General features: G+C 45.5%; 1 protein-coding gene and 1 pseudogene across 8 annotated transcripts in view; one reads left to right on the top strand and one right to left on the bottom strand.

The window, feature by feature from the left end:
* Positions 1 to 2,199: 2,199 nt before the first annotated feature.
* LOC308565011 (high mobility group protein B1 pseudogene) lies at positions 2,200 to 2,863 on the bottom strand (annotated as a pseudogene). The gene has a single exon. The product of its transcript is annotated as a high mobility group protein B1 pseudogene (transcript).
* A 5,945-nt stretch (positions 2,864 to 8,808) lies between these two features.
* Positions 8,809 to 18,118, top strand: part of STIM1 (stromal interaction molecule 1) — a 173,732-nt gene continuing 164,422 nt past the window's right edge. For all 7 annotated transcript variants that reach the window (XM_081152823.1, XM_081152824.1, XM_081152825.1 and 4 more), the window contains exon 1: positions 8,809 to 9,559. In XM_081152823.1, coding sequence (XP_081008949.1) covers positions 9,418 to 9,559 — 142 coding nt within the window. In that variant the 5' untranslated portion in view covers positions 8,809 to 9,417. The remainder of the gene's footprint in view (positions 9,560 to 18,118) is intronic.

An 18,118-nucleotide genomic window follows, 5' to 3' on the forward strand; every position in this document is an offset into this window, starting at 1 on the left:
GTCTTGACTGCTAGGGGAGATAGACTCAGGTCTTTCACAGTCTGGCCCTAACGGACTCCTCCCTGCCTGGCTGCCATTCTCACCCTTCCTACAGCGCCCGCGTGCTCACACACACACACACACACACACACACACACACCCCTCTGCCATGCACTTGATAAGTCTCTCCTAGTGCTGTCCAGTGGATACGCAATATGAGCCACAAATGTAATTTAAAAATTTGTGGTAATTTCTAGAGAGTATGGGACAGTGATGTTAGAGCCCCTATCAGATTCAAGGTAATGACTGAGTAGATTAATTCATTCTCCACCTGCTTCTGGGGAAGCTTGCCCCCACCCCCCCAGCAGAGTTTGGATCTCTCTTCTCCCTCCCTAATGGCTGGTGCTTGGCATTTGATGATGAAGAAAGGACTGCAAGTGTCCATAAAAGACAGGGTTCAGGACCACAAACTATAATGGTTCCTATGAAGCCATTAAAAACTGTGTCCCAGAACAAAGTTTTTGAATTGTGATCCTAGAGTTCCCTTCCCAGGACTTGAAGGCAGGAAAATAGTGGAGTTCTGACCTCCCTTCCCTTCAACCAGAGTTGGTTGGCTTTTATCTGATCTATATACTAGTGTTCTGGATAAAGATCTCATTAAGAAAAAGTTTTCTGTGAAAAATACTTGAAAGTCAGTTTTAGAAGCTTAGTGGTAAAAGTAGTGTGCTTGTTAGGTTCAGTAAACCAAAGGGCTGGATTGGCAGCCTGGGGTCAGACTGCATTTCCTGGGCCCACGGTTGGCCCTGGTTTAGCTTGCTTAGGTCAGAGAACTTGACTTGGCCTTGAAGATTTCATGGTCTGGTGGGATATGTGACTACTGCATATAAAGCTACTGGAAGACAAGTAAAGAGCCCTGGGCTGGGCTTCAGAAGACCTGAAGTCTAGGCTTGGCTTGGCCAGACTGGCTAGTGAAACTCTAGGTTAGGCCTCACCCTTCTCTGGGTCTAAGATTCCTTCACTGAAAAACAAGGGGTTGAACCAGATGATACCTTTGAGCTCTGACCTATCATACACTCTTCATAATAATAAGTAATTAAGGTTTATACATGTAGCATATTGCTCATAGTTCTTTAATACCATTTAGGTCATCTTGCTTTGTGCTCTAGTTAATTGTATCTATACCTAATGTCTGTCTTCCCCACTGACTGTAAGTTCTTTGAGGTTGTGTCTGATTCATCTGTGTCCACCCGTTGGGCCTGGCACAGGCAGGCTTGAGCACACATTTGCCTTCAGTATACATCTGTGGAATTAAATTGCCTTAAAAAAGCACTAATATGTATGGAACTATCAGAGGCCAGGTGACTTGGAGCCACTTTTATGGCACAGATATAGAAAGGGCCAATAATGTCAGAGAGGCAGACAGGTAGATAGGTGAGACTGTCTGCAAAGGTTTCTTGGAAAGGGAGGAGGCTGAGATGAAGAGGGTAGAAAGAGGGCACAACCCTGAAAGGGCTGTTTCTTCTTCCTGCTCTCTCACTTGCTTTCCCTGAGTAGGTGAGCTCTTTGTGCTCACAAGCAGCTGAGAGACAAGAACACCAAGGTGGGACATTTAGAAGTAAAAACAACATCTGAAAGCACTTGGTGGGGGTAGGGTAGAATAGAGAGATCACAGACAGGTTTTGGAGCCAAACAGTCCAGGATTCAAATCCTGCTTATACAACGTACATTGTGGCCTTTGACAAGTCATATGACCTCTCTCATTCATTCCTTGAACACACATTTATTGAAAACCTTTTCTGGGCCAGGTATAGTGTCACACCAATGATGCAGTGGTGAAAGTCCCTATTTCGATATAACTGGCAAGGAAGATAGACCCTTTTTTTTTTTTCTTCTAATAAAAAATTGTATTTATTGAGAAGCATTCAGAGTGTCAACAAAACACCTGCAACTTTTTTTTTCAATTACAGAGTGGTATTCAGTTAACAACAATTAATTTGTATAAGCTGCATCAGAGACAACTGAAGATGAAAAAACTACCATCCCCATGTATAACTAATTTGTGCTGTGCACCAAGAACCTGCTTTAAAGGCAAGGTTATTGAAAATACCACCAGGACAGGGCTATCTAAAGACACATTCAACAGTGTGTTGATTATACAAAAAAGATACTGTACCGTTTAAAAACAAATCTTATACACCCTTACATTTAAATTTTTTTTCTCTAAAAAGAATGAGTTGTATACGGAAGGGGGGTGGTAAATGCTTTATAAAGAGAAAACTGTGCTGCAACCAACTTATTATCATCATCTTCATCTTCCTTCTCATCCTCTTCAGCTTCCTTGTTTTCCTTGTCTTCCTTCATTTTCTTGCCCTTTCCAGCCTGACAACTCCCTTCTTTGCCGCATCAGGCCTCCTTCAGCTCTGTATGCAGCAATATCTTTTTTGTACTTTTCCTTCAGCTTAGCAGCCTTCTTTTAATCAGGCTGCTTGTCACCTGCAGCATCTCTCACAGCTTCTTTACAGCATTGCCAATGGATAGGCGAGAATGCTCTCTTTGATTTTGGGGCAACACTCAGAACAAAACAAGAAAAAGGCCAAAGGAGGCCTCTTGGGTGCATTGGGACCTGTAAGGAGGGATATAAGTTTTCATTTTTCTTTCATAACGGGCCTGTCTGCATTTGCCATGTCTTCAAATTTTCCTGTTATTTTCAATAACCTTGCCTTTAAAGCATGGTCCTCCACCTCTTTGAGCACTTCTTAGAAAACTCTGAGAAGTTGACTGAAGCATCCGGGTGCTTCTTCTTGTGCTTCTCCCGGCAAGTTTGCACAAAGAAGGCATATAATGATATTTTGCCTCTTGGCTTCTTAAGATCTCCTTTGCCCATGTTTAATTATTTTTCCTCAGCAAGCACAGAGTTGCCCAGTGCCTGACTGGCTTGCACTTGAGCCAGTGCTGTCTCTATGGGGCTCAATGTACTGCAGGGGCTGTGAGAGCAGAAGCCAGATGCCAGGGAGATAGATCTTCAACAGGTAATCATACAAAAGTACAAGGGCATATAACAGAGCCATTTTGTTTCATTTTAAAATGAGAATGCCAGTACTGTGTGCTTTGTGGGATTGTGAGGATTAATTGAGATAATACAATCATCTAGCAGATTGCCCAGGGACAACAAATGAACATTAGTTAATTTCTCCACACGCCCATGGTGTTCTCAGGTTCTTCCCCCTGACCAATTCTTCCCACTTCCTCAGGGTCAAAATGCTAAAGCTGACTCGGTTCTCCTACAAAAGCAGGGTGGACAGAGAGAAGGAGGAGAAGGGCCCTGAACTGATCTCACCCCTGCCCTGGTAGCTTCCAGCCTAGTCCTCACTGAACTCCAGCTCCTATAGTTCACCAGTGGCCCATAAGGGTTTTCTGCTCAGTCCCAATCCCAGACTCTTCAGGCTAACCCTAAATCAGAGTTCTTTGACTCTGATATGGCTCTAGGGACTCAGCTGCTGGGAACTCCTCTGTATTCCCTGCTCTTTCTCAGTCTGCTTGAAGAGTGGAAGTAGGAGTCTCCCCTTCATTGCTTCCCTTAAAGACAGCCTGGCCCTACCCGGTTTGGCTCAGTGGTTAGAGAATTGGCCCTCGGACTGGAGGGTCCCAGGTTCAATTCTGGCCAAGGGAATGTACCTCAGTCGCAGGCTTGACTCCTGCTCGGGTCAGGGCACGTGCAGGAGGCAAGCAATCGATGTGTCTCTCACATCAATGTTTCTCTCCCTCCTTCTCTCTCTCTCTGAAAAGCAATGGAAAAAAAATATCCTCAGATGAGGATTAAAAAAATGAAAGACAGCCTGATGTCCCATTTTGTGACATGAGAAGGTGATGGGCAAGATAGGAGATGAAAGAGAATAGGGGAAGTGACCAATGAAACAAAGTTTTAGAGTAGCATCCTCTGATCCATTGTTCCTGATTCCCTCCGAGAACCTAACTGGAAAGGGGGAGGGAGGACCAAGGGTATGCCCCGTGCTCCAGGAGGGTCCCTTCTCCCAAGCAGTCAGAACAATAGTTGAGCTTTTGGCCTCCTGGACACCTTTGCATCTTCGAGGTTCTCCAAACTAGGTGGTACCCAGGTTGCCTAGCATGATCTTCTCTGGGAAATTCCTTCTTCTCCAGCCCTGGTGTGTTCAGGAGCAACTCAGTTTGCAGTCCCACAGCAGAGCCAGGATGTAAATCTCGGTAGTCTAATTCCAGAACCCTTCACCCTCACCCCATCTGTGTGCCTCTGCACAGCTTTTCTGACTGCTTTAGGCAGTTACTTGTCCCTCTTCTGTGCTCCCTCACCTGCCTCTGTACCAGCTCCTTTCAAGACATTATCAACAAGTACTAGTTGCTCTCTCTCTCTTTCTATATTTCTCCTAAGAACCCAGCTCTTTGAGGGTAGGAACTGGGTTGTTACGAACAGGTGGTCAGTATATGTTAAATGAATGAGTGAACATTGGCAGTAAGATTCCAGAACTGATTCTGGCAGAGGAAATGATTGTCTTTGTAAGACTCGCCTGGGAACTCTTGTTAGAAACCAAGATCTCTTTCTTCATTCCCTATCCCGCCAGACTCTGGCAGCTTCTCAGTAGTAGCTGTACTTGCCATGTTTGGACACCAGGGAGCTCCACCGATAACACAGCCTGGACTCAAGAGATTCCTAAATTTTTCTAAGCCAGAGATTTAGGACTCTATTACACTTCTGATGAAGATTCTCTCACTTTCCAAATGAAAGCCATTGGTATCCTGAAACCCTGTGGTGTAGAGGGAGGGCAGCTAGACTGCTGTACAGAACACACATCATTCATTCATTCATTTTTATTAACTAGCAGGTAGGTACTAGGCAAAGTCCTAGCCTGGGAGAATACAGAGATGAATGAAATACAGTCCTGGATGAGCTTAGGGGCTAATGGGGAAAATAGATATTTATTAGATAATAATAATCCAGTTATATAAGTACTCTAAGGTGTAGAGACAGGGCAAGTCAGGAAGGTGCTGTTTTTTTTGTTTTTTTTTTAAATTAATAACTTCTGGTTCATGTTGGGCTGTCATCATTGGTCAAAGCATGAACACTTTTATTTCACTTGAGCCGAGACTTTAAGGATGGAGAGGAGATCCCAGAGGAGAAAGAGAGCTTGATGTGTGTGCCACTTCATCTCCTCAGCCTCAGCTTCCTCATCTGTAAAATGCATATAGCCTCTATCTTATCTAGCAGAATTCTTGTGAGAGAGGAAATGAGATAATAGATATGGAAGCTCTTGAAAATTATGGACTAGAGGCATGAAAATTGTTTCTCCAATTTGATTTAACCAACACTTGCAGAATATCTATTAGGGAGATACACTTGGCACATGGTAGAGGCTTAGAGTATAGGTTGAAAAGGACAGAGAGACCAAAAATAAAAAGCCTACCTCTCACAGAGGCTACAATCACATGTGGATCCAACATAGGGGCTATTGAGGTAAGAGTCACAGCTCTGATCCAGGAAGATCCATGAGGTCTCAGGATGGTCCTATCTCGTAGAATATTAAAGCTGAACTGGATCTATAATCAGGTACCTACTCATCCTATAGTTGGGGAGACTGAGATCCATAGGGGAACTGGATTTTCTGTTGTCACATCATGATTTTGGAGGCAGAGAGGAGACCAGAATGTTCTTTCTGTTGTCCAGACCATGTCTTTGGCTCCCAGACACTTTTTATTTTTAATCGTGGTAAAATACACATAACATTAAAATTTACCATCTTAACCATTTTTAAAAAAATTTTATTATTGTTTAAAATATTACAGATGTCCCTTTTTCTCCCCAATGACCCGTTCCACCCCGTTCCTTCCCCCTCCCTAGTCCCTCTCCCCACCATTGTCCATGTCCTTGGGCATCTTAACCATTTTTAAATGTACAGTTCAGTCGTGTTAGGTACATTCACACGGTTTTGCAACCTATCTCCAGAACTCTTTTCATCTTGCAAAACTGAAACTATATCCATTAAACAATTCCTTATTCTCCCCCTCCGGCCCCAGCCCTTGGCAACCACTATCCTACTTTCTGTCTCTGTGAATTTTACTACTCTGGGTATCTCATATAAGTAGAATCATATAGTATTTGTCTTTTGTGATTGGCTTATTTCATTTAGCATAATGTCCCCAAGGTTCATCCATATAGAATTTCCTTATTTTTTTAAGGCTGTATAATCCATGTAGAATTTCCATATTTTTGAGGCTGTATAATATTCTATTGTATGTATGTACCACATTTTAAAAATCCATTCATCTGTCCATAGACATTTGGGTTGTTTCAACCTCTTGGCTATTGTGAAAAGTTCATAGCTGCTATGAATATGGGTGTACAAATATCTCTTTGAGACCCTGCTTTCAAATTTTTTGGGTTATATACCCAGAAGTGGGTAATTCTATTTTTAGTTTCCAGACACCATTTTAACCTCACAGGAAATACAACAGGCTCTAAAACATTCAAGTTCTTGTTGTGAAATGGTAACAGACCCTTACTTCCTGCTTCCAAATGAGTTATATGCCCATACCCCCAAAGAAATCATGTGGTAGCTAAGAGAAATGATACAGTTGAGTTTAAAGGAAGTTGTATTAAGCATGATTTTCTTTCCTTTATACTTGTGTGTTCTTTTTGACAAATGAGTCAACAGGCAGATGGTTGGCTTACACAGAAATGACAAACTAGCAGTCTGAGTGTTTTAGGCTGCAGATGTGTTTTGTGTGGCCTACCAAAGGTTTTACACTTTTATTTTTTTTAATTTTTAAATATATATTTTTTACACTTTTAAAACTTAGTTGCTAATACTAAAAAAGGGAAATGTCATACAAAAGTCGAATTTTTCATCTTCTCTTAAAGATGATCCAGCAATACTGAGTCTACCTTCCTGCCTGCTCTCCTGTGTGCCATGCTCCCCACCATTCCCTATACTCTCACCTACTCTCAAATGTATTACCTATCTGCCTGATTTTCTGTTTAAGACCCTGGCTCAGAACATAGGCCTACTAGAACCTAGGTCAGGGGCTCATTTTCTGTTATGGCTAATTTCCCAGCACATAGTTGTTACTCAGTAAATATTTGAGTGATCATATGAATTAACTCATGTCAACTTACTGGGCTTAACTCATGTAAACTTAATGTGCTGGGCCTTTTCCCAGAGATGAATAAGGCACAGCCCTTGACCTCTGAAAACTCACAATCCTATGGAGTTGGGGGAGGCAGACATGTGGATTAGAGGGAGTGGTCAGAGTTGAGTTTCTGAAGAGGAGACTTGAACTGTAGAAGGATGAGAGGCCAGCTACATGAGGAGCTGGGGCTGGGAAGGGAGTGTTTCAGACAGAAGCAACAGCAGATACAAATGGCAAAGGTTTTATGTGTTTGAGGAACTTAAAGAAGGTCAGTGTGACTGGAGCTTAGTAAGAGAGTGGAGAGAGTGGTAGTAGATGACGTTAGATGTGTATTTTTATATCAACAGCCTAACCCTTAAGCCAGGCAGCTGTTGGGCAAATCCGTGTTCCCGGTTTGGTGGGCTTCCTCAGAACAGGTAGCTAGTTTAGCACTGTCAGTCAGAGGAGGGACTGGGCCTAATTCCTTCCCCTGCCTCCGGTGCCAAGGACAGGGTAGGGCACAGAGCAGGTTTCAGTAAAGATTTGCTGACAGCATACTTGAGAAGAGAACAGGAAGTGCAGGCTCTGTTAAAGGAGGCCCAGGCGAGGCTCTCCCTTCACTGGGGCACTCATTCTCAGGTCGCTAACACCTCCTCCAAGTGACAGAGAGCTGGGAGTGTGAGATGCAGGGAAGAACCAGCCACAGGCCCTACCCGCAAAAACCTCAAAGGGGAGGGGATTTGAAAGGCAGGTAGGAAAACAGGCTGTGAAAGTTAAGGGAGGGCATCCTATTTAGCTTGGATGAGGCGGGGAGGGGGTCTGGAAGGCAGGTTGGGCTCTTTAGCCGACTTAAGGGATGTGTAGGGCAATTTTACCTTTAGTGGTTTGGACTTTTCGTTTTCTGGCATCATTTTCTCTGAAAACACTGGCAGTGCCTGATGGGCCTCCCCAGGGGCGGGTCTTTGCTTTACTCCCCAGCTCTCTGCAAAGGGGCAGGGCCTTCCGGGAGCTCACGTTCTGTCGGCAGCACCCAGATTTGCCCGCCAGGGGCCGCTGCACACGGGTGACGAAGCGCGCCGGTTCCTTAGCTGCAGAGAGGCGGAAGCCGATTGGCTGCGACGCGCGGCGGGGGGCGGAGCTTAGATAGCCGGCTCTGAGTTGGGGGCTGGGAGCGCGCCCCCGGCCGAACCGGGCCGGGCCGTCGTCGCCTTAAGCAGCCCCGGGCGGCAGTCTCTGTGCTGCGGGCCGCCGTCCAGCCCGGCTCCAGAGCTGAGGCGAGTAGAGCAGCCCTGAGGCCCGGAGATCCGGGCAGGGCAGCTACTGCCGCTGTCGCCGCTGCTACCGCAGGCCTGGGTTACCTGAGCAACTGCGTGTCAGGGGCCCGTACGCCCGTTAGCGGGCGGTTTGCGCGGGAGAGACTCTCGTTGGGGAAAGGGAGGCCGGAACCCGACCCTTGGCGCCGGAGAGGGGTCCCGGCGGAGACCAGCGCGGGCTGGGGGCCTGGAGAGCCCAGAGAGCCCGACGGGGGGTTGGGGACGCCGGACGGCTGCCTCCAACAGGTTATTCCGGGATAAACTAGGCGCTGGGGCGGGCCCGGGCTTCGCAGGGGGCCGGGCGGCGTGGGGCGGGCCTGTGGGAGAGCACGCCCCCGCCAGCCCTGGGCCCGCCCCACGCCGCCCGCCCGCCCTCCCGGAGCCGCTGTCCCGGGCCTGGCCGGTGCGCGTCCGCCTGCTGAACCTGGGCACAGCCTGCCGCCTGCGCACGGGACTGGGCGGGGGCGCTGACCTCGGCTAAGAGGCCTGGGATCCCGGAGCAGCCCGCACCTCCGGGGGCCAGCGATACCCGGAGCCTGTGCTGCTTGCCCCTCCACGGCGGGGCGAGGCCAGGTGCCCCCCTCTCCGTCTTTTTTCTCCCGCCTCCACTCCTCTGCTCGCGGGAGATCCCGCCCGCCCTCTCCCTCCCTCTGGGGTGTAGCCCGCTGCGGAGCTGACCGCGGCCCTGTAGCCACCCAGGGCAAACTCTCCGGAAGCGGCCCGAGCAAACTGGGCGCTGAGGCCGCCCCAACTCCGGTGGACCCACTGTTGGGCAGGAGGCGACGGCCCTCCTTCCGAGCCCAAACTTGGAGTGTTTGACCTTTGGCTGTTGGAGGAGGCAGGCCCTCGAGTGCCTGGACAGCTGCGGCGCCTCGAGGGCATCTTGCCTGGGGTTCCTGGACCGACGGCTGCGCTCCCGGGCGCCCGGCTTTGCCTCTGGGATCCCGAGGTGTCCTCATCAGGCGCATGTTGACTGAGACCTGGAGTCATGGATATGTGCGCCCGTCTTGCTCTGTGGCTTCTTTGGGGGCTCCTCCTGCATCACGGCCAGAGCCTCAGCCACAGCCACAGCGAGAAGGCGACCGGAGCCGCCGGCTCGGGGGCCAATAATGAGGAGTCCACTGCAGCAGGTAAGGCCTTGCCGCCGGCTGGACTGGGCCGGGGGCTTTGACTCAGAACCGGAGTGCCCGAATAGGCAAGTTGAACTCTGGTTTCTACATGTGCCGTTGATGGAGGACTCACACATGGCACTGCCATTCAGGAGAAAATGCTAATGTCTCTTTCTCTCTTCAACAACTTTCCTCATTCCTCCTCAGGATGTCTTTTGTTGGCAGTGAGGAGAGATCTGCCTTTGGGGCACCTTGGCCTTTCAGATCAGCAACCCCTTCTCAGGACTGCTTGTCAGGAAGAATGGCCTGGGCAGATGAGTCTGTTGCTGTTGGCCAGTTTCAGCACTTGGCAACACAGGGAGGTTGAGGCTACTTGGGTTGGGCAGGGAAAGTCAGGGCTAGGGCAACTCTTTTGGTGTGTTCAGGTGTGCCTTCTTATTCCAGCAAGTGTGGGAACCCTAGTCCCTCCCTTCCCTTAGGTAATCTGCTGTGTTTTAGCTGTGCCCATTTGACACAAGGCAATTCCTTAGATGGAATTTTTAAATCTATTTACCACCAGGGAGTTACATGGCCTTTTCTCAACATGGGCATGATATAACTTCTGGGACCACTTGTTGACTTTTGTTTCTTCTGACTAATGAGAGTAGGGATTCTATGATATTTTTGTTCTGTCTTGGTTTTTCCTATGTACTCATGTAGCCTTGTCAGACAGGAGCCCTGGTGTTCTGCTGCTGAAGAAAAGAGCACTTTTAAAATTCAGTTGTTTTACACAAGGCTTAGAAGGAATTCTGTTTTCTTTTCCTACTTCTCTCACTGTGTCACTGTGTTCTGCCCAAAGCAGTGGGCTGCAGAGTGGGGAGAGTTTATAGCTGGGTTCTTTCTGAGGTGGGCAAGCTCAAGGGAGTGGATGGCTCAGTGGATAACTGTTGATACAAGGAGGAAAAGAAAACAGGTCATGGTGACTGGGAAGTTTCATGGATGCATTGAGAGGCTGGCTTTGGTGGTAGACCCTTTCTTAGGAAACCCCCTTTTAACTTCCTTGACTAGTTGCATGTGATTCCAGATACCCCAAGGGTTGGGTTCCAGGTGAAGCCAGGGTTGCCTTATGTATAAGCATGGCACCTAGGCTGTTGCTTTGAAGATAGGCCCTTCTTGCATATTAATCCTGTTTCTCCATATGGTGTCTCCTTGGCCCCTGAAACATAGCTTAAAACTTGGTTCTCATTGGGCTCTGAAAGGAAAGACTGGTAGGCAGATGTAGGTCAAACTGTGAAGTAGGTCTAAGGCACATCTCTGCTGTTCCAGTGACATCCCTATTTATAATTGATATGTCCTTTTTTAACCCTTAAATATGAGTGCCTGACATAAAATGAATGTTTTTTGGAGGGGAAGAGGTGTTCTATAGTTTAGACACAATCTGAAGGGATGACGTTTTGAATTTTAGGCATTAGCTAGCTTTCAGGAATGTGTGTGTGTGTTTCTGGGCAGGGCTGATAGGTAAGAGGCATTCCAGAATTCCCTCAGAACCATCCCCTAACTTGAGCTTATGGAGACAGCCCTTCACACAACATACGTATTTCAGAGGGTTGATTATACCACTTAGGCTTCTCTTTTGGTCTTTTCTTCCTTGCAATTAAGAAATTCGTTTCTGTCTTCAAATAATACTGAATCTTAGGGAGGGAAGTCTCAGAGACCCCTAGGTGCTGGGAATGGTTATGGTTTGTGGGAACTTGGAGGCCTCAACACTATTGTTCTGGTGGGTTGTCCCCTTGGGCCTGACTGGAAGTTTGTCTCTGACTCAGACAGGAACTCATTTTTGCAGAGAGGTGGCTCGTGGAATGGGTTCTGCTAGAGGATTTGGGGAGAAGCTTTCTATGCGGCCAGGAACCTTGTAGCCTTTCCAGTCCCTCTCTATCTTCAGAACACAGTTTTACTTGCCCTTAAAGCTGTCACTTTTAAAAATCTGATTCAACATATTGTCAGTTTGTGTGTTCTTTAAAGCTTATATTTTATAATCACATAGCTATTTTTCTTAGAAAAGTCTCACAGTAACCCTTTTAGAATGTGGGGCATGTGGTATTATCCCCATTTTTGTGGGTGAATAAACTGAATCCTGTGCTCAGTCTTATAGGTAGGTCTTCTTATGCTTAAGTCCTAGACCACTTCCATCTTCTCAGGCCCTGCCCTGTTAAAGGAGCACTAGGCAGGACCAAGAGAATGTTACTTTTCTCTGGTGAATTAGTGAGGTAGGCCCTGGTGACTCTGCAGCAGAGAGCCAAGAAAAGGCCGGTCTTTTCTCCTCTGGAGAGTCTTCTGCAGGGGTGAGAGAATTGAATTTTTTCTCTTGTTGGATGTATATGCCCATCTTAAAGGTCTGACCCTGCAGTGAAGTCAGGTGCTCTGGTAGGAGGCCCTCTCATTGAGCAGTGGAGAAGCCATTCCTGTCACCTCCTGGCTCTTTGGTGCCTGTACACTGAACTATGCTAAGTCACTTTCTCAGTAAAGATCTGTGCCTGGCTGTGCTACTCTGGGGCCTGCATTTATGAAGCTGGCCTGGAACTCATGCTTGGAACCTCCCTTGGACTCTGGGTTCATTGCCTCTAGAAACTCAAAATGTTTTCTGCAGAATATGTGTGAGGGATCCCAGGTAAGTCTGAAGTTGTGACTGCTAGTATTGGAGGTATTTCGGGCCTCTAATCAGGAACTGTGGTTTGACTCAGTATAGCTAGAACAGAGCCTTGGGGGACAGGCATCTAGGTTGTTTGTGGAGTGCAGGCTGGCTTCTCAGTAAACCCCTGATGGAGTAGGAGGCCAGAGCCTTGCCTGCCCACCCAGCTAGTTGCTGTTGGTTCCAAGGCTATAAATGGCTTGGCCATCTTGGTAGCTATTCTAATTTTATCTGAGGGTGGCTCCCGGAACTGGACCGGGGCCAAGGGAAGGTGGGTGGGGCTTGACTGAGGCTAATATTGAGGGCTAGGGAGAGGGGCACAGTAATCCTGGGGCTGCTAGGACATCATCTGCGCTTGTGCCTCAGCTTTGGCAATCACCCTTAATTTATTTAGCAAACATTAAACAGCACCAGCTTGTGTGGTATTTATTTAAAATATATTTGAGTGCGTGCTCTGGGCCAGGCAACATGTTTGGTGTTAAGAATTTAAGGATGAACAAAACAGATTCTCTGCCCTCATGAAGTTTATAGTCTAGTGGGGAAATAGGAAATGAATACATAAGTAAATGTATTATCTTGTGGTAAGTGCCGTGGAAGAAAACATAAACAGTGCTGTGATGGAGAATGGGAGGAGGATAGAGATCCAGCTAAAGTCGGAACCCTGTGCTTAGTAAGACATTAATAACATCAACAATAATAGCAACTAACATTTTTTAGTGCTTACTGTGTCACGGACACTGTTCCAAACATTTTATTCCATTTAATTCTTCCAGTCATCCTGTGTGCTAGATATTAGCCCTATTTTATAGGTGAGAAAATAGAATCATAGATTAAGTAACTTTTCCCCAAGGTTATACAATATTAGGGAATAGAGCCAGAATTTGAAGCCAAGCAGTCTGACTCTTCTCCCTACCTCCCAGCCACTTCGTTATACACTTTCTCAAAACTCTGTGATAAACGTTGTAATAGAGATATTTTATATACATATAGAAGGCTGTGGGAAGCCCAGAGGAGCAAGTGACTAACCCTGTCTGGGAGAGCTGGGGGAGGCTTTTCAGTTTCCCTCATAATTTTTCTCAGATCTTGGGGAGATAAAAAATAGTTATCTAATTCAAAAGTTAAGAGGTGGAAAAATCAGTTAGTTCAACCCACTTTTTTTTTTTTTTTTATTTATACATATGAGGAAATTGATGTCCAGAGACATCAAACAGAAGTTCCACCTGGGTTATTAGTAGAACTAGACTAAGACGTTTGAGTCAGGGGCCTTGACTCAATCCACAAGCCCATAGCTAGTGCTCATTGCTGGCTTTGCACTGTGGAAGGAATTTAGGGCTACCAAAAAAGTCTAAGTAAAATACAAAACAAACAAACAAACAAAAGAAAGAATTCTAAATCTGGAGTTGGGGTGCAGATATAAGATTATATTTAGAGACTATTAAATACAACATAATGCACAGGCTTAATGAAGCACAAAACCAGGTACTGTAGACAGTGCAGGCTAAGGATTAAGACAGCTATCTGTGGGCTGGGCTAGGCTAAAGTGGCTGGGGAGGGCTTCCTGGAAGGAGGGGTGGGGTGTAGGCTGAAGGGAACCAAGAGGGAGTAGATTGACTTGGGGAAGGCTGGAGGAAAGGGGGTATCCTAGATGTCTGGGTCACCACTGTAAGCACATGGGGTCTTACTGTTTGGTGGCTGAAAAATCACTGGACAGAGTTGCTTCATAGTTGGCCAGCTACCTCACATGAGGGCCCATAGACAGGAAGATTGCAGGCATGTGTGATCTAGCAGCAGGTCTAATAACTACCCTAATTTTGAAGTAATGATGAGTGTAAATAATACTTTGAAATATCTGTAATAATGTAATGTGACATGAAAATGACTAATTTTTATTGGTGACAAAATCAAAGCTACTGCTTATAATATTGTAGTTGGTTGCTTATAATATATAATTAGAGGAAATGCTAACTTTCAGTGAGAGAGTATTAAAAATAAAGATGTAATTTCTTTCCCATCCAAATTCACAGGTGCCCTGAATTCTACCCATGGGTGCCTTAGGAATGTTAAGAACTCCTGCTGTGTGGCAAGGAAGTGATGAGGTCCTGTAGAGGGGTGGGTTTCCTAGATCTTCGTAAGACTTGGGTTTGAACCCCAAGGGACCCTTATTTCCTGCTGAGTAGCTGTGACATATGTTGCTGAGTGACTTAATGGGCTTGCGCTTGCTGTGGTCCATTTTCCTTTGTGGGAAATGATTCTCCAGGAAACCCTGCTCCTGTGGCTGTCAGACATTTAGGGAGAGAGAAAAATACCTAACTGGGCCTCCAACAGAGCTTTCTTTATTTTGTTACTGCTGATAAAAAATATTATGAGCCCCGCTGGGCATGGCTCAGGGGTTGAGCGTGGACCTAGGATCCAGGCGATCAGGGTTCGATTCCCGGTCAGGGCACATGCCTGGGTTGTGGGCTCGATCCCCAGTTGGGGGGGTGCAGGAGGCAGCCAATCAATGACTCTCTCATGATTGATGTTTTTATCTCTCTCTCCCTCTCCTTTCTTCTCTCTGAAATCAAAAAAGATATATTTAAAAAAAATTATGAAATATTTAAGATATACAACAAAGTATACAGGATAATACATTGAATACCCACGTCCCCACAACAGTTTAATAAATAAAATAATAACAATACAGACCTTTCTTCTGTTACCCTCAGGACACTTTAAATAAATTTCTAATGTAACACTAATACACTGTATATGTTTGTTCTCTTACAAGTGTAAGCTCTTTATAGAAGAAGGGAGGAGGGTTCTACTTTATCTCTGTTTGTTTGTTTTTATTTTTTTGATTCTCACCCGAGGATATTTTTTCCATTGCTTTTCAGAGAGAGTGGAAGGGGTGGGGGGAGAGAGAAACATCAATGTGAGGTCAGTTGGTTGCCTCCCACATGCGCCCCCATTGGGGCCGAGCCTGCAACTGAGGTATGGGCCCTTGGCCAGAATTGAACTCCACCCTTCAGTCTGTGGGCTGACGCTGTAACCACTGAGCCAAACCAGTAAGAGCTTTATCTCTGTTTTTATTGTCCTTAGCCTAAAACTCCTTTTAAAGTTTGTTAGAAAAGCTTGACTACAGGGCCTATCTGAATGGATCATATTTTTCTTTTCATTTCAAACCATCTCATACCTTTAAAAAAAAAAAAATCTTTATTGATTTCAGAGAGAGGAAGGGAGAGGGAGAGAGAGAGAGAGAGAAATATCAATGATGAGAGTCATTGATTGGCTGCCTTCTGCATACCTCCTACTGGGGATTGCCTGCAACCTGGGCGAGTGCTGTGACCTGGAATCAAACCTTGATCTCCTGGATCATAGGTAGATGCTCAACCTCTGAGCCACTTTGCTTGGGCATCTCATATGTCTTGATACACATTTTGGGCTTTCACCTTAACCCTTGGAAGTGTTGCTTGCCCAGGGACTTTTCAATCTATTATTTTATCCTCAATTTTGGAAGTTGGTAGGGCTGTTTTTATTATTATGCCCATTTTAAAAATGAAGAATTTATAGCTGAGAAATTTGTGTTCTTAGGCACATAGCCAAAAAGTACCAGGATCAGAACTATAAGTCTGAGGGTCTGTGTACTAAGCCCTTGCTGTTTTTATGAAATACATTACCTGTTCATGTGTCGCTCTCTGATCTGGCACTGAGAGCCTGTAGCCTCAATGGTCTGGAGATAGCTGTATTAACAAAGGTGTTTGAGTAGTCTAGTTACTTATCACACAGTGCTGCTCTGGAGGGTGGTAGAGTCTATAATCTTACCCACCATACCATATTGTTGGAGTTCCCTGTGTATGTGCCTGCCTTTCTTGATGTACTGTAAGACAGCAAGCTCCTAGCACAAGGCTTGGCATGTAGTATACTTTATATCCTATAAAGTTTGTAGAACTAAATTGAAGGGTATTTATTGTCTGGTTCTGATTCTACTATAGTAGACCTAACACTTGCTTAGAAGTTAAAAAATTTTCCTTGGAAAGGGTTAGGTAAAGTTGAAGGAATAAGTTTCATTTATTTAGAAAGTTCAGTGTTTTAGAATTTCTCATTCTTTGTCTTTGTTAAGAAAAATCATCCAGATCACTTTGGGTCCAACAGCCTCACTTCACTTGGAAGTTTGTCTAGTATTTTAAAGAAACCAGACTCTTCTCATTGTTGTCCTTACCAAGAGACTGCAGTTATGAGTAGCTGGGAAATTGTCTAATTCCACAAAGGACCTGTGTGTGGTGGGGAGGACAGAGTTGGGAAATGAGTGGGTGGGGCTGGATAGAAGCCTAGATGTAAAGTGAGATGATTGGCTTTGGTTCTGAGAGGGGTCTGAGTTGGCCACAGTCGTCAGACATAATATATAGTATCTGGATTTAGGGTAACTTCAGAGTTCCAGTTCCTTTCCTTATTAGCTGTATATCTAGTGGAAGGTAAGTCATCTCGTCTCTCTCAGATTTAGTCTTTTCACTTGTAGAAAGGGAATATACCTTAATGAATAAATTTGGAGTGAGGATCAAATGAGATAGCTTATGTGGTGAAAGGGCTTCTTTATAAACTAAAGTACTGCACGATTAGGGATAGTTGGGTCCTTTCAACCTTTGCTTTTGTGCGCTGAAAAGCTTCAGTCAGAATCTGAGTGTCTACTTATGGTAGCACCCCTCTAAGGGTAGTTGCTTCTCTGAACCTGCTATAGGTCCATTGTTTTACTCTGGATGTGGCCAAACTAGACTTTTAGTTAAGGCTTACTCTAGGCCATAGGGAAGCTGTTGATAAAGTCTAGGTGCTAGTATTTGACCTTATTTCTGGCCCAAACCCCCTTCCTTTAGCTGCAGGCTTGAAATGTCTGACTATATGGGCATGGTCCCCTTCTTTGTTGGTGCATAACAAATTATCCTAAAACTTAGAGGCTTAAAATGGTAACATTTATTTTCTCACAGTTTCTGTGGGTTAGAAATCTAGGTGCTGCTTAGCTAGGTGCCTCTGGCTCAAGGTCTCTCATGAGGTTGCAGTCAAGCTGTTAGGATGGCATTGAAGGCTCAACTGGGGGGAGAGATTTGCTTTCAAGTTGAATTATGTGGTTGTATGGCAGGCCTTGGTCCCTTGCTAAGTGGGCCTCTCCACTGGACTACCCCATGACAAGACAGTTCACTTCCCCCAGGACAGGTGATCCAAGAGAGAATGAGAGGGAGTGCCCAAGATGGAAACTATAGCCTTTTTATTACCTAATTTTGTAATCGATTTGCCATAATTTCTGCCATATTCTATTTGTTAGAAGAAAATAAATAAGTTTAGCTCACACTCAAGGTGAAGGGATTACACAAGGGCATGAATACCAGAAGAGCAGGGATCACTGGGGACCGTCTTAGAGGGTGCCTATGATATCACCCTAGGACCATGATCTTGGGAACAATGGCTTCTAGGTCCTGTGTCCTCTTAGCTTTTCTTTGCTATTCTCCTAGATTCTGTAGAGTCTTTCTGTACCTACTTTGACATGTAGAGTTGACATAACCCCTCCCTCAGTACTCTTCTCCTGTCTTAGTCCTAAACTAACTTTTTATTTTAGGTTCCAGTCCTCCCTCCCAACTCCTTGTTTGGTACCTTCAGTTTTGGGGCCCATTGTACAGCCTTGGAGCTTTTACTGCCCCAACTTGGCTTCTGAGAGCTAGACTTATAAGTGGCATTGAAAAGGACTTACACACTGACAAATGAAAAACTTACTCTGATATTTTAGGCCATTGATGTTAGGTGCTAGGACTGGACTGATTTTTAAGGACCATCTCTCCCAAACTCATTTTACATATGAGAGGAACAAACTTGCCCAAGGTCTCTAGGGCTAGAATCTAACTTTGTCTGATTCTCATTCACATGCTGTTCCCACTCTGTTGTGGAGT

Source organism: Miniopterus schreibersii, assembly GCF_964146895.1.
Source record: "Miniopterus schreibersii genome assembly, chromosome: 12".
NCBI lineage: Eukaryota > Metazoa > Chordata > Mammalia > Chiroptera > Miniopteridae > Miniopterus > Miniopterus schreibersii.